The following is a 16,232-nucleotide window of genomic DNA, read 5'->3' as shown; positions in this document are numbered from 1 at the left end:
CTGAAGGTCCTAGTGTTTACAAATACAATTTGAAGCATCTCTTGAAATCGAAGGTGTGAAGTGATCTTTCTGCTTCATTCAGTTGATTCTGGAAAAAGGTCATTAGGACAAATAGTTAATTGAGTTGAAAGTCTGTGGGTACTTTGGGTATGAACCTGGGATTAGTAAGCAGGATGAATCTGTCCTTTTTGAAGTGCATATAAGGCTCCTACACTGTAAATGCTAATATCTCGCTAACATGCCTGGCAGATGTTAGTGCTAGGACAAGTGCTGTTTGCGATGTAAGATGCTTGATGTCAGCTTCATTTATCAGCTCGAAAAGCCACTTCATTAACTGTGACAGGGCCACATTTAACTGCCATATTATCAGTGGTTTTCTTATCGGTGGTAAAGCTCTAAGTAATCCCTTTAGGAATTATTTTATTAACCTATTTGACCAGAGGGTCCTCTTGTTGTGAGAGCATCTGTATCTGGAAATTGCAGCAAGGTGAACTCGAATAGAACTGTGGCAAAGTCCAAACCTAGCTAATGAGAGAAGATAAGACGGGATCTGTGCAGGCTCCAGAGAGAAAGGATGACAATCGTTAGCTGCACACCAGTTACAAAATCGCATCTATTTTGCTTTGTATGATTTGTTTGTGGATTCTGCTCTAGTTTTTTTAAGATGTCCTGGCATTGCTGTAGAATATGTAACTGATGGAATTTATAGTATTCAGGATCCAGGCTACTAAATTTAGAGATTCTGGCTTCTGATGTATGACCTGCACACTAATCCCGGGACTGGTTTGAGTTGAGTGTGTTGGTCTGACATTAGGAGCAGCTCTGTATACCAGTATTCTCTCGGCTACGCCGGGGCTATCGGGATGATCCTGCACAGCTCCTGTTTTAGCATGTGCAGTATCTGTGGATTTAAAGGTACCAGCGGGAAAGCATACGCAAACATGCCTGCCTAAAACATCTGAAGCATGTTCCCCTGTGATTCCTTGTGCAGGAAACTGCTTGCACAAGGCTGGCATTTTTTGTTTTTTGTTAGTGTGAGTTGCGAAATGATCTACGAAAGGAGTTCCCCATTTGTAGAAATGTTTTCGAGTTTGTTATCTGACAGCCCCCACTCGTAAAATTCCTTCAGTGACCTGCTTAGTTCATCTACGCTTTGGTTTTCTGTGCCTTGTACATGTTCCGCCTTCAGGGTGATCTTGTATTTCAGGCATTAGGTCCAAATCTCCTGCGCTTCCTTGGATAGAGGGCGCAATCTTGTACATCCTTGGTTTTTTAAAGTAAAACATTGTGGTCGTGTTGTAGATGCGGTTACAAAATCTGACCTTTGTAGCTTTCAGACCCAGCTCGACTGCCTTCCGTTCCTTGAAGGTTGATATGTTTCTTTCTTTCTTTGTCTGACCATTTTTCGCTCACTCCAATGGTGAGATGTGCTCCCCGTCTTTCCATTGATGCATCCGTTGTCATAATGAGATTTGTGGTTTTGAGTAAGATGGCTGACCCCTTTGCGATGTATGCTTTTTTCGTCCACCACTGCGCTGCTGACACTATTTCCAGTGTTATCCAGACAATGCTGTGGAATGAGCTCTTGTCCTGTGTCCACTGCCTGTCCCCATAGGTAGCGGCCTCATGTACAACCTGCAGTTCAGTATGAGAGGGATGCAAGTTGATATAAGTCCTAGGAATGATTTTTACTTACTGAAATTGACCTGTTTTTTGTGACAGAGAAGATCCCAGCTTGATCATCTTTGTCACTTTCTCTTCTGTTGGATACACCTTGCAGATGTTTGTATTCAGGATGGCTCCTAGAAATGTAATTGTTATTTGTGGGATTATGCTGGATTTCTCCTTGTTTAAGTGAAGGCCAAAGTTATTGAATAGTTGTAGGCATGCCCTTTTCGAATTTCTTGCAGCCCTGAAGGAGTGTTCTCATGTCAACCAATAGTCAAAGTATGGAAACACAATGTTAGCTGTCGGAGGTAGGCTGCTACGGAGGCCATGCATTTGGTGAAAATTTGCAGGGCGGATTTTAGCCCAAAGGGGAGTGCTCTGAAATGGTAGTGACGTCCAGCCACTTCAACTCTGAGATATTTTCTGTGTCTCACATGAATGGGAATATGGAAATGTGCATCCAGGAAATCCAACAATGGCATGTTCTCCCTTGTTCAGGAAGCGAATGATGTCCTGCAACATGATCATTTGAAAGGATTGGTTTTTTTTAAAGATATTTGTTGAGCGTCCTGAGATCTAATACTTGTCTCCAGTTTCTGTTCTTTTTGCTGAGGAGAAAAAAGTAGGAGTAGAAAGCTATGTGTCTGCTATTTTAAGGGATGACTTCTACTGTTCCCTGTTGAAAACAGAGACTGAATTTTCTAGCTCAACTCTCAATGATGTTGATGTGTCTGTCTGACAGGTGGATGGTAGGGAGGTTTATGGATAAACCACAGGGTGTGACCATACTTTATGATATCCAGAACCCACCTGTTTAAAGAGGCAGATGCCCAGTTTTTGTAACAGTTCAAAAGAGTGTCTCTGAAATGCAAGGGAGGTGGAGGCATTGAGGGGACCAGTGTCATTCTTTTGTCACTGTTTTCTGTAAGATTCTTGACCTTTTGCTGTAGCAGCAGCCCTTCTTCTACCCTTCTGTCTGGAGTAAGCTGAAGTCTGAGAAGGTCTGTACCGTTGTGAGAACTGCTGCTCATAGTCATGCACTGGCGATTGGTATGGTTAGTATCTGTATGGTAGGCATCCATCTTGAAAGGAGTACTACTCTCTTCCTCTATCACCTTGAAATAAAGAGAATCTATTTTGTATTCCTAAGGCACGAGCAATCTTTGTGTTGAATTTGATTGATTGCAGAGGCCTGAGTAGAGGTCGGTTTAGGCGCATAGAGAGCGCCCGCCTTTGATGCAAGTCTGACTATAAGGGGACACTCCCTCTCCTGGACACCAGAGGCCATTAGCCTCTTCTGATAGGGTCCTCCCCAGGTATTTCCTTGGCAAAGGTAGGCCCGCCCCCTTATTTGTTATTATTTATTCAGCGCTCACTGAGCATGAGTTGCAGAGATCCTTCGCCCTGATGAATGCCCGAGACCTTCCAGAGCTCATTTTTAAGGGCAGAAACATGTCGGCTTCTTCCTTTAGATAGGTGAACCTGTGAGTCATTGCTCTCACATTGGTGTCCCAGTCTTCTTTTTAATCACATCAAACAGAACCTTCTATTAAAAACTCACATGGGTATCTGTTTAGGTGTTTTTATTTCTTAGTCTAGCTGGATCCCTTTTCCAGAACCAGAATTAATTTACGCACTCCCTCCTGTTCCTTTAACAGTGAGGTTGAGTCCGCCCAGGTGGCATTGTCCTACCTGGGTGGGGCTAGGTGGTCATATGATGAAGCATGACACTAAATAGTGTGTGAGACCACCTAGTCCGTAAAGGAAATTCCCCTCCTATACCCCACACAACACCACAGTCCACCCACATCTCGCCTCTAGTTGAGGATCACGAGGGGTTCAGTGTTCCAATTGATACACCATTGACCCACCCCCGTTATAAGAACCCCGTACTCCCAGTTGTGATTTTGTATTGATTTTGGGAGCCGAGTACGGCCGTGTTCTTCGTTTGTCCCCCCTCTCTCCCATATATTCTCTCTCAGTGTGATTTGATTGCAGAGGCTCATCAAAATCTTTACATAACAAGGCCTTTTCATTTTAAGACATGTCTAAAAAGTTTTATTGAACTTTAATTCAAAAAGAAGTGTCCCTTAGCCAACCTTGTTGTCTTGGGACCCCTGCCATCAGCCTAAAGCCTGTGAGGGCCAGATCCACTGCCATATCCATTGTCTCCGATAACGTTCTTTCCCCTTCCTGAAGAATTGTTTTAGCTTCTTGTTTCTTTTCTTTCAGCAGCGACTCTAATACCTGAGCCAGGTCCGACCACATTTGGTACCTGCCCAGCATGGCTAGGGGCTTGGACACCCTTATTGTGATTATCAGGGGGAGCTGAAGATGGTGGTGTAGGATTTTTAGATCATCTTTGTGCCGCCTGCATCACAATCGAATCAGACTTAAGATGGCCTATGAGCAGGCTGTTAAGTCATGTGGCACTTTGTATTCTTTGTGCAGTCTTTGTATCACTGTGGTAGGGTTTCTCATAGCCTTGCGTTCTTCTTTCCAGATATGGTCAACGATTTGTATGGATCGTTTTAATTTTGTTTACTTCCTTAAAATCCTATAGAAAGCATGCAGTCTGTTGTATCGAAATTGGTAGGTTGAAGCACTTTGCCACCCTTTTAATAAGCGCATGGAACCCCTCAATGTTGTCAGGTGGAGAACTAGCACCTGGAGGTGTTGGTGGTGCTGATATGGGGGTAACATAGTCGTACTATTCATCATTCGCAGTAGTCTTCTGGTCCTGCAGTATTTGCCCCCCTTCAGGCTTATCATCATCATCATCATCCCCTTGATCCCTATAGTTGTCAGATATGACTATAGATTCCAACTGTCTTGGTTGGGGTATCTCAACCTGCTGTAACCTCACAGTTGGTGGATGCAGTGGAGGTTCTTTTTGGGAAGTCCTTGTCATCTCTGTCTTTGAAAGTGTGGCCGACTTAGGAGGAAACCTTCTATGACAGTCCTGCAACACCATGTGAAGGGCCGTCATCAACTCCGCAGCAATTTGCATTGTTGGTTCCTGTGCTTTTTGTGTCTCAAAAGTATCTTAGTAGGCCTCAAACTCCTTAAAATCTTCATAATGTTTTTGCCTTTTTGTCTGTCCTTGAAGGAGAAATCAGCTTGAATGTATTGTGATTCCTGCTACTTGTTGTGATCTGAATCTTGGCATTTCACATGTAGTTGAGATGGGCTGGTGGCATCTCCAAAAAACCCATTGTCGTCGTCTTCCTCCTCTGATTACCACATTTCAAGAAGATGCACTGGTAGGAACGGTGAAACTTTACTAGGTGATGTTAATTATGGTCTCAAAACTGTTTTGGCGACAGCCGGTGACGTAAATAGTGAGCAGATTCTAGGTTTTATCAGTGTCGTCTTTGCTGTCTGAAAACTCAGTGTCGAGAATGTCGTTGTCAGTGCGTCCCACAAGTGGCAACAATGGTGGAGGCATAGTGTGCACTGTTGATTGTTCCATTGTCAAAAATCTTACAGCTGACGAATTTGTCGTTGAAACTACTGTTATAGTCGACTATGTGGAAGACACAGTGATCATAGTTGTCGTCACCATAGACATTATTGCCATCAATGGAGTTGTCAGTTTCGTCAAAGGTTTAGTCGTCGGCCTGATAGATTTTTCAGCTGGAGGATTTTTGACATCTGCAGAGGCTAATGCTTTTTCAAAAAGCACTGACAGCTCAGAAGCTGACACCGTTTGACCCTTTTTCTCCTGAGGTCTGAGAGAACTAATTGTTACTATTTTCTGTTTGTCCATCTTTTTTAGAGTCTTTTTGGGTGGTTCAGCTATTTCCTTGTCAGTTCTGACTCTTTATTGAGATTTTTTTTACTTTAGGGCAGGGCCCTTTACCTCCAGAGTATGGAGTTTCTGAAACGTTTTTCTTTTGGAGCCCAATTAAGAGCCTTGCCTCACAATCTTTAAGAGTCTTGACTGAGAATGTTCTGCAGTGCTTGCAGTCCTTGGGCTTGAGGTGGGGATGCAGGCAGTATAAGCACTCTTTGTGAGGGTCTTCTGAAAGGACCACATATTCTATACGTCTTACATGGGCAAAATAACCCTTTCTTTGACCTCTATGACATTTTGGCAGAATGTGTCAAATGTAGAGAAAGACTAGAATAGTAAGAAAAAGGTTCACCTGGATATCACTGTTACAAGTGAGGGTGCGATCCACACCCCAAGAGGGCAGTGACCCTTAGGAGTTTGAGGAGGAGGGAGAACATTTTTGCCTGGGGATTCAGTAGAGAGAGGACCCCATAGATAGGGAGTCCCTTGCTGGGTCTAGTGTCAGGAGCAGTGTCACCTCCCATAACCCTGTCCTCTGAGGAACTCAAGGATAGACAGGCTAAGAGGGGCCTGAGATTGCAGCTGGTGCAGCTGGCTGTAAAGAAGAGAAGGCTAGAGGCTGAAAGAGCCTTAGTGGAGGAGAGGAAGGCCAAGGCTGAAAGAGCCTTCACCAGAGAGGCGCTTGCTCCCGAGGAAAGAAAACTGGCCCATGAGCGTAGTTTTCGAGTTCTGGACTCACCTGCACTGCAGGTAGAATCCAGTGGTGGCAGTAACCTTGAGACTATTGTTTGAAATACCCACAGATTTGGTACTTAGCGTCAAAGAGGAGTATGACATACTTCAGTGACTGCAAGAGTATGAAAGGGCTCTGACAGTGCACAGGATCCCTGAGGAGGATTGAGGAACTGGCCTGTAGAGTTATATTCCTGGTGATGGGATGGATGCCCAACTGGCCCTAGAAAGGAGTGACAGGCTGTGGTACAACCCCATGAAGAAACCCTGATTACAAAGTATGGCTTCATCCTTGAAGAGGATGGGTTGAAGTTCATGGGCAGTAGGAAACTGTCTCACCAGTCAGGAGAGGAGTTTCTTAAGGATTTTTGTAAAGCACTACATGAATGGGTGAAGAGTAGCGCAGTAAACAATTATGAAAGGCTGTGCAATCTGACTGACAGAGAGCACATGTTCTGTTGTTTTCCAGGACTTAGCCAACATCTGTTGGAGTGCAAGTTCTATGACCCCAGGGAGCTTGCAACGGAGGCAGACCTCTGGATGAGTACCAGAGAGTCTGGAAAGGCACTTGGGAGTGATCCCAAAGGGAGTGGCTCAGGTTCCCTCAAACTGAGGCGGGGGAGGTTCACAGTAGCCCAAATAGGTCCCATTGTAGTGGGGTTGGTAAAGGGTCCCATGTTCTTAGAGTAGACTGAAAAGTGGGGGTGGGAGAGGTCCCAGGGTGCCCTATACCCAACCCCAGAGCCTAGAGAGTACCCAGAGGGGGCGAGGAAGGGAGTCTAGTTTGTACCCGGAGATCATCCACAGAGGATATTTTCTGGGTTGGGGGGGGGGGGGGGTCGGGGTTTAAGGTTTAGGGGCGGGGATGGGCGGGTCGGGGTATTTTATGGTTTGGGGTCGGGGGGAGTCGGGTTTTAGGTTTAGGGCCGGGGGTGGGGGGTCGGGTATTTTCTGGTTTAGGGGCGGGGTGGGGGGGTCGGGGTTTAAGGTTTAGGGGTGGGGGGTCGGGTATTTTTTGGTTTGGGGGGCTGGGGTGGGGGGGAAATCGGGGTTTTAGGCTTAGGGCAGGGGTGGGGGTCGGGGTATTTTCTGGTTTGGGGCCGGGGGGCAGGGGTGGGGGGGTCGGGGTTTGGGGCCGGGGGGCAGGGGTGGGGGTTTGGGGGTCGGGGTTTAGGGCCGGGGTATTTTCTGGTAAGTGGGGCGGGGTGGGGGGGGTCGGGGTTTAAGGTTTAGGGCCAGGGGTCGGGGTATTTTCTGGTTTGGGGGGGCGGGGTGGGTGGTTGGGGTTTGAGGTTTACGGCCGGGGGGGGGTGGGGTATTTTCTGGTTTGGGGTTGGGGTTTAAGGTTTAGGGCCGGGGGTCGGGGTATTTTCTGGTTTGGGGGGGGGGGGGGTGTGGGGTCGGGGTTTTAGGTTTAGGGCCGGGTGGGGGGGGTCGGGGTATTTTCTGGTTTGGGGTCGGGGTTTAAGGTTTTGGGCCAAGGGTGGGGGGTATTTTCTGGTTTGGGGGGCGGGGTGGGGGGGTCGGGGTTTTAGGTTTGTGGCCGGGGGGGTTGGGGTTTTTTCTGGTTTGACGGCGGGGGTGGGAGGTCGGGGTTTAGATTTGGGGCGGGGTTTAAGGTTTAGGGCCGGGGGTGGGGGGGTAGGGGTATTTTCTGGTAAGTGGGGTGGGGGGGTCAGGGTTTAAGGTTTAGGGCCGTCGATGGGGGGGGGGGGGGGGCGGGGAATTTTCTGGTTTGGGGGGGTCGGGGTTCAAGGTTTAGGGCCGGGGGTGGGGGGTCAGGGTATTTTCTGGTAAGTGGGGCGGGGGTGGGGGGTCTGGGTTTAACGTTTAGGGCCGGGTATTTTCTGGTAAGTGGGGCGGGGGTGGCGGGCTCGGGGTATTTTCTGGTTTGGGGGTGGGGGGTCGGGGTTTTAGATTTAGGGCTGGGGGGGCGGGGTATTTTGTGGTTTGGGGCGGGGGTGGGAGGTCGGGGTTTAAGGTTTAGGGCCGGGGGTGGGGGGGTCGGGTTATTTTTTGGTTTGGGGGGCAGGGGTGGGGGGGAAATCGGGGTTTTAGGTTTAGGGCAGGGGTGGGGGTCAGGGTATTTTCTGGTTTGGGGCTGGGGGGCAGGGGTGGGGGGGAAATCGGGGTTTTAGGTAAGGGCCGGGGTATTTTCTGGTAAGTGGGGCGGGGTGGGGGTGTCGGGGTTTAAGGTTTAGGGCCGGGGGTTGGGGTATTTTCTAGTTTGGGGGGGCGGGGGTGGGGGGTCGGGGTTTTAGGTTTAGGGCCAGGGGGGGTCAGGGTATTTTCTGGTTTGGGGTCGGGGTTTAAGGTTTAGGGCCGGGGGTGGGGGGTCGGGGTATTTTCTGGTAAGTGGGGTGGGGGGTCCTGGTTTAAGGTTTAGGGCCAGGGGTGGGGGGTATTTTCTGGTTTGGGGGGCGGGGTGGGGGGTCGGGGTTTTAGGTTTAGGGCGGGGGGTTTGGGGTATTTTCTGGTTTGACGGCGGGGGTGGGGGGTCGGGGTTTAAGGTTTAGGGCTGGGGGTGGGGGGGTCGGGGTATTTTCTGGTAAGTGGGGCGGGGAGTCGGGGTTTAATGTTTAGGGCTGGGGGTGGGGGGGTCGGGGTATTTTCTGGTTTGGGGGTGGGGAGTCGGGGTTTAAGGTTTAGGGCCGGGGGGGGGGGGGGGTCGGGTTTTTTCTGGTTTGGGGAGCGAGGGTGGAGGGGTCGGGGTTTTAGGTTTAGGGCAGAGGACAGAGGCCACTGATAGCTGTCATTGTCCACAGCCATGCCCCAGGCTATCAGTGGCCTCTGTTGGTTGCTGTCCTTGTGGACAGAGATCTCTTTGTGTTGGATACAGAAGTCAGACCCGTCACTTTGTTGGCCATGGTGGTACTGTCTGCCTACTGGGATGCATCTGTGAGCAGATTAAAGTTAGGTGCTTCACAGATGGAATCCACGGATGAGGAGATGGATTCCCCCTGGGTTAGCTTACTGGGACCTGGGAATATCGGCTGAGAGATCCAACTGGGTTGAGAGAGGCGCAGAATTGGCATCTGCCTCTGCATTTGTTGGCCAGGGTCCATGTTCTGGTGCAGAGAAGCCCATCACGGTATTGATTGGTCTACTTTGGCTTTAGGTTGGAGGTGTGTGTTTTGGACCTGGACCTTTTTGCAGGGTTACCCCAAACCTTTTGCCTTCCTCCTCTATTTTTCTGACCTTCTTTTTGTTGGCTTTAGGACTATGGGCACTTTACTACTGGTAATCAGTGCTAAAGTGCGTGTGCTCTCTCCTCAAAATATGGTATAATTTGGTTTACACCGGTTTGGCATATTTGTTTTACCTGTAAGTCCCTTGTAAAGTGGTATACCATATACACAGGGCCTGTAAATTAAATGCTGCTTGTGGGCCTGCAGCGCTGATTGCGCCACCCACAGAAGTAGCTTTTCAAACCTTTTTCAAGCCTGCCACTGCAGGGCCTACATGCGCAGATTACTGCCACCTTGACTGGCAATTAAAACTACTTGCCAAGCCCTAAACTCCCCTTTTATTGCACATAAGTCACCCCTACGGTAGGCCCTAAGTAGCCCTATGGGCAGAGTGCTGTGTAAGTAAAAGGTAGGACATGTACTATGCTAATTTTTCACTACTGTGAGGGCTGTTCCTCTGATAGGTTAGCATTAGGAATTTCCTTATATACTTTTAAGTGGTAATCCTGATCAGAAAAGAGTTGTGTTGCCGTGTTTGGTATGTTCAGAGTGGTAGTGAGAAATCCTGCTTACTGGTGTACTTGGATTTTACATTTCTATTGTAGAAGTGCCAGTTTCTCTATGCTTATAAATTTATTTACTTTGCAGCCTGACTCCAATCCACATCTAGCTAGGGCTGAGTGACAGCTATACTTGGCGCATACTTTCCAAACACTGGAAGGGCTGGGTGTGACAAAGGATACATCTGCATTCATCGGCATACTGATAGTCTTCCTGGGCTGGGAGTGAGAGAGGTCGTTCACCTTTTACAATTGTTTAAGTTCTGTCCTGCCCTCTCACAAAGGGCTGATGTCCCCCCTACTGATGTCTGGAGCCAGAGCTGGGCTGAATGGTGTTTATTGTACAATTGAAAGGGTTCCTTTGAAGACCCCCCCCACAACACAGGCATTTATGAGTATAAGCACAGGGGCTCTGACCCCATGTGGTCAGAGCACTTTTGAATCTGAACCTCTCTCATACGTTCTGCTGCGCTGCCCATAGGACTCATCTGGACTACTCTGCTGAGTTGCTTAAAGGACTTACTGGATTGCTTTCCTGTCTGTTGCCTTGCTGCTTTGCCTCTGGTCTAACCAGACACCGCTTGAGACTTGTAACCAGACGTTGCTGGCTCCACATTGCCAGAGGACTGCTGTACTATTAGGAGAGGCAGCCATTTGATCTAATTGCTTATTGTACTGCCCAGCTGCCTGCTGGCCTGCTAGAAGGACTACCATTCTGCTAAAAGGACCCTTATGAGCTCTCCTGCCAGCCGCTCCTTTTCTGCCCCCTACAAGTGCTTGCTGAGCACCCGGCGTGGAGAATAGATGCCGCAGCACCGAAAGAGGCTCCAACAGTGTGGCCAGGCCGCCTCTCAAACTACTGCAGCAACTCCCAGTGCAGCAGGTGCATTCCCCAGTGGCGTGCGACTGCGCAGTAGTGCTAAGACTTGGGCACTCTACCTGCAGACCACCGAGAGCTGGGATGATGTATTGCTGTGTTGGGCCCCGCCTGGTCTGTTGGGGCCCCTACCATCAACTGTGCCCTCACCAGCAGCGTACACAGTGCCAGAGTTCCAAGACTCAAGTGAGCTCCCCGCACACTACCGAGAAGCTTACTGGCAATTCACCCGCAAACCCTGTAACTTCACAGCTGCGCACTTGCAGGCAGCTGCACTTGCATATAGGGAGTCGCAGTGTGTGTGCCCAAACCGTGTTTGGGCCATACCCCGGGGTGCTTGCTCTGTAGCTTATTGTTGCGAGTCGAGTGTTTAACAGAGGCCCTGTTCGTCACCAAACAGTGGTTTCTGCTTCATTTAGGGACTGATTACCGTAATCTAGATAGTAAATGCTTAAGGCTCATGTGCCCTACCTTTCCATTCTTAAGTGCATTTGCTCTACCAAACGCTCTAAACATTATCGTAACCTTGCTAATAGGAGTGCAGGGGTCCCTGTACCTATGTAGGTTTATTGTTACTGGTATACTGACTATGATAGTTGATGGCTTAGGTACTGATGGTGAGAACTGATTACTTATGTATTTTGTTCCCAACCTTACTACTGCATTTTATGTCGTGATACTCTGATATATACTATTTTGTTTCTTGTATTGTCAGGGTAATATGTACTCCCACAGGATTTGCGTTACATGCACAATATTTATGATCCATGTCATAGGCAGCATGCATGGTACAGTGGCAGGCCGGGAATGGACATGTTGAAGGCCCCTTCTGTAGCCATGAAAGGGGTGAAAGTCAGACTGGTGGGTACAGGGGTGCCACGAGGCCCAAGGACCTGGCCGTGGTACGAGAATCCTTGAAGCGATTGTGCATAGGGTCTGCTTCGTCTCAAAGGACAAGTCCATCAATGTATCTTGGGCATTCCCTGAAAAGCCAGACATAGTCAGCCAGGCATGGCATCACTGTTGATGAAACTTCGCTGCCTAGTGAGTCTGTCTTGTCCAGTTCGCAACAGATTTTAAACTTCACTGTGCCCCTCTCATTGGCAACAGCCTCTGGGACCTGTGGCAGCACTTGCGTGTGGGAATAACAGCCCAAACGGCATACGGTATTCATGGACCATAATGCAAGGCTGGCAGAAGAATACATCTTCTTCCCAAGTGTTTCCAACCTTTTGGATTCCCTATCCCGGAGAGCAGAAGAGTCTTGGATAACCAAGCTCTCAGGGGTGGGGAGTTGCCAGAGAAAACATGGGTCGCTTGGAGTGGGACGATGGCAGTGGGTAATTGCCCTGCTCACAGGAGTCCCTGAGCTGGGTTTGGACCAAGTACCCAGAAGGACATTTGTGAGGGCCTTATTAAATGGGTCCATGGGTTCAGACGTGGTAGCTCCCAGTTGTAGCACCTCTGTCAGGAGATTAGTTCTGTCTGCCATGAAGGGCAACTCAACATCCAAGACCTCAGCTGCCCTCCTCGCTACCACAGAGTAAGAAGTTCCCTCTTCCGTAGCCATGATGGGGGGAGAAAGCATGCCAGTAACTGGACAAGTATACAGGCCGCTGGTTTCACCCAAGTATGTATGCCAGCCCATAGGTTGTTCATCATGGAACTGGTATTCTAAAGGGTTCAGCAACCCCTCCCATTCATCCCCGTAACTCAGCCCATAAGAAAGGGGATCAGGATATGACCTATGAGGCAACACTCCTGCGGACGTCAGAATCGGTGTTGTACGACACCCATCCGGCTCCTTGTTGTGGATTACAATGGGGATGGGGCCGTCTGTGGGCGCGGACGGCGCCAGGAGTGTCTGCACCAGGACTTGTGTTGGGGGAAGGTCGGAGTGGTACAACTGATGCCAATCCGGATCCAGGACTGGATCCTTGGATGCACCCCGGTGCCGAGGACGAAGCTACTGGCGCAGAACCCAAAGGGGCCCCTTCCCACTCTGTGGGGCCGAAGGCGCTCCAGTGGTGTTGGACTGCCCAAATATGAGGCTCATGGCCTCGTAAAACTCTCTGAGCTGGGGAGTGGTTGCTCCAGCTCTAGGAATCTTGGGGAGATGTAGAGTCGGCCCTTGGTGCAGGGTCTGCAGAGTGAGGCTTAGAACGTCGATGCTCTCTTGTCTCGTCGGCTGATGAAGGAGGAGAAGTCTAGGAATGCTTAGACTTCTTAGATTTCTTCTTCTGACTAGACTTACCCAATCACCCTGAAGACCTGGAGTGGGACGAGAACAATGGAAAACACCAAGACCGATCCCAGGACCTTCCTCTTGACTGAGATTCGACTTGAGAGGAGTCGCACACCGTGCTGCCATCAGCTTTAGGGACCGCTCCCTCAAAGCCTTCGAATACATGGTCTGACACTTGGAGCACGACTTTAGGTTGTGGTCGCGCTCCAGGCACCAAAGACACACAAGGTGTGGATCTGTCATGAACATCACCGGACAAGATCCACAGGGATTGATGGCGGTCTTATGGATGACATCCTCAAACCACCAATAGTAGAACACTTGAAAGTAAAAAAAAGTCAGTCAAAAAATGACTGTGGGGTAGCTCTCTTTGGATCGGCGCTTGCTGGTGTGAAAAGAAAAGAACTGACGTCAGCGCCTTGAGGTGGCGCCTATTTAGGAACCGCAACATCATATCCAGTGCCGACGACGGACGTGGAGCTGATCAACGCTATTTGGCAGCGCTAAGGTACTGCTCACAAAATTCTCCGGATAAAGTCTGATGCTTGCGGGAAATTCAAAGGTAAGGAATCTGCAGCTAGAAGTTTCTATAAGATCACCAAGCGCACAGGTCTTACAGATCAAATCAATGCTTGCACCAACAGCAGCAAATACATCTTTGCCATTATCAACAATTTCACCGTGCCGCCTGCCATCTCCAGCAAAATCAGCCCCACACAAGACCTTTGCAACAAGCTCCCAGAATTCTTCTGTAACAAAAACATCTCCAAATACTGCACCTTTGACCCTCAACCAGACCCTGTCACCACTGTAACTCAACTTTCCATTACGGTTGAAGAATGAACCATGATCTTGTTGCCTGCCATCACCAACATCAAAATCAGTGGTATGATAAAGACCATTCACTTGGGAGCCCATCTGACCCTCCTATCAATCAGCAAAGCACTAACCCCCATCTTCAATGCCTCCATCGACTCGGCTGCCTTCCCAGACATCTATAAACATGTCACTGTCACACCCACCTGCTGATCCAGCCATGCTTTCCAACTAAAGATCCAAGTAAAGATCACTCTCCATCCTATTATAACTGGCAAAGGTCTTAGAGACACTAGTCCATCGATGCCTTGCTGACCACCTCAGCAACCTCCAACTCCTCAACACCACGCAGTCCAGATTCAGGCCCAACCATAATACATAAACAGCACTCATCACAGCCAAGGAGGAGATTCGCAGCATCCTTGACAAAACACACACAGCAGCCCCCATCCTCCTGGACCTATCAGCAGCATTTGACATGGTCTTGCACCATATCCTCATCAGTCGCTTGTATAAGATTGGTATCCAAGGACCCACTCTCCGCTGTATCTGCTCCTTCGTAACCGATCAAACACAGGCTGTCAGCCTAGCAACTTACTCCTAGGAAGCCCACAAACTCATCTGCAGTGTGCGTTAAGGTTCATCTCTCAGCCCCACCCCCTTCAACGTATACATGATCCCTCTGGCCTAATTCATATGTGCACAAAACATTAACATCCTCTCCTATGCCAATGACACACACCTCAACTCTCCCTCTCGGACAAGAACCCCAACACAAGAAACAAGTTGACTGAATTTGATAACTGGATGAAAGCCAATTGGCTCAAGCTCAACACAACAAGACAGAAGTAGAGATCTTCGGCACGGATACCTCATCATGGGATGCCAACTGGTGGCCGGCTGAACTTGGACCCACACTCAGCACCCATGCCAGGACCCTCAGATTAATCATCAACATCAAACTGGACACGACCGCACAAGTCAGCATCGACACTGCATCCTGAAGATGCTGAGGAAGATTTTGGCTCCCAAACAACACTAGAAAACCTGTCACTCAGGAACTAGTCACTAGCAAGTTGGACTGTGAGAAAATCATCTATGCTGGGATCACCAAGCAACTCACTAGAAGACTACTACCCATTCACAGCTTTTTATGCTGTTTTCATGGCGATAGGATCCATCCTATGATCTTTCTCGCTTCTGAGGAGACTGGAGAAGAAGTGCAAGAAGGCTTATCCTTGCGGGCATTTGCTAAAAAAGTTTAGTCTAACGTTTGTCAAGACTTTGGAGTGCATAAGCATGTGCTTATCACTCCTGCTAGCACTGTGGTGCAATGGCAGGAACCATACGCATGCACTGTGTGAACTTCTGCAAATGGAACTTGACTTTAATCTCAAATCCTTGGATGTGAAAATCTCCTATTTTTAAGAAGAAGAAAAATTATCCCGCTTACAAAAGCTGGAAAGCCAACAGGGGAAGATAAAGACCTACATCTGGAAGGTGTAAATAAAAGGGAAATAACATCAGCATGTTAGACGTGAGCTGATGAGGAGAGAGCAGGTTTTACTTACCGACACAGTAGACACACAATATGAAGATACACAAGAGTCATGCACCCACAGAAGATTTTAAATAGTCCTATCAATTTTCACACACCAGTTAGATCATACTATTATTGTGTACACAGATCATACTGGTGTTCTCAAAGTAAAGTTTAACTTAATAAAAATGGTGATATTGTTTTTTTTAATTTTACATATTTAGTTTACTGAACTGTGTAGCAACCACTGTACCTTCTGTCAGCAGTCTTCAACATGGCTTGCATCCTCTCTTCAATTGTTGCTTTTATCAGGAACTTATGAACAATGGTGGGCCTAAAGGCAGAAGAAAAATAAAATCATTGCTTATCATATCTATATTTTTTATTCAACATTTAACAATATTTCAAGGATAACCAATTTATTTGTCAAGTACAATTAGCAATACAAGTAAAAATATGTCACTCAAGTTTGGAAAGAAAAGCCTCAGAAATAAAAAATGGCAGCACCTTACTTGTAATCATAGTCTTACCTTGTGGGTATCTTCTTTAAATTCATAAATATTAAAGAATGGTTGTCTATGTGCCAGACACTGGAACATGTTTACATTAATGTCATATTTAAAAGGAATTTAACAGAGAATACAGGGCCATCCAAAAGAGTCATTTTCTACTTTGATATTTTCCTATCAAAATACATTTCATTAGAACTGATTTTTCACACTAAAAACACACAAGCCATTCTAACTTCCAACTGAACAATCATTGACAAACCCAATCGTTTTGCCATTGGTACAGTGAACATGTCTTCAT

At 47.9% G+C, this 16,232-nt stretch overlaps 1 protein-coding gene across 3 annotated transcripts in view; it reads right to left on the bottom strand.

Annotated features, from left to right (window-relative positions):
* The window catches only part of SHPRH (SNF2 histone linker PHD RING helicase), a 746,219-nt gene that overhangs the window by 26,427 nt on the left and 703,560 nt on the right, over nucleotides 1-16,232 (bottom strand). For all 3 annotated transcript variants that reach the window (XM_069235239.1, XM_069235238.1, XM_069235240.1), the window contains exon 29: nucleotides 15,676-15,756. In XM_069235239.1, the coding sequence (XP_069091340.1) occupies nucleotides 15,676-15,756 (81 nt within the window). The remainder of the gene's footprint in view (nucleotides 1-15,675; nucleotides 15,757-16,232) is intronic.

This window comes from Pleurodeles waltl, chromosome 5 (genome assembly GCF_031143425.1).
Source record: "Pleurodeles waltl isolate 20211129_DDA chromosome 5, aPleWal1.hap1.20221129, whole genome shotgun sequence".
NCBI lineage: Eukaryota > Metazoa > Chordata > Amphibia > Caudata > Salamandridae > Pleurodeles > Pleurodeles waltl.
Note: the sequence above shows the minus strand (reverse complement) of the source record. Positions and strands in the feature narration are given on the sequence as shown.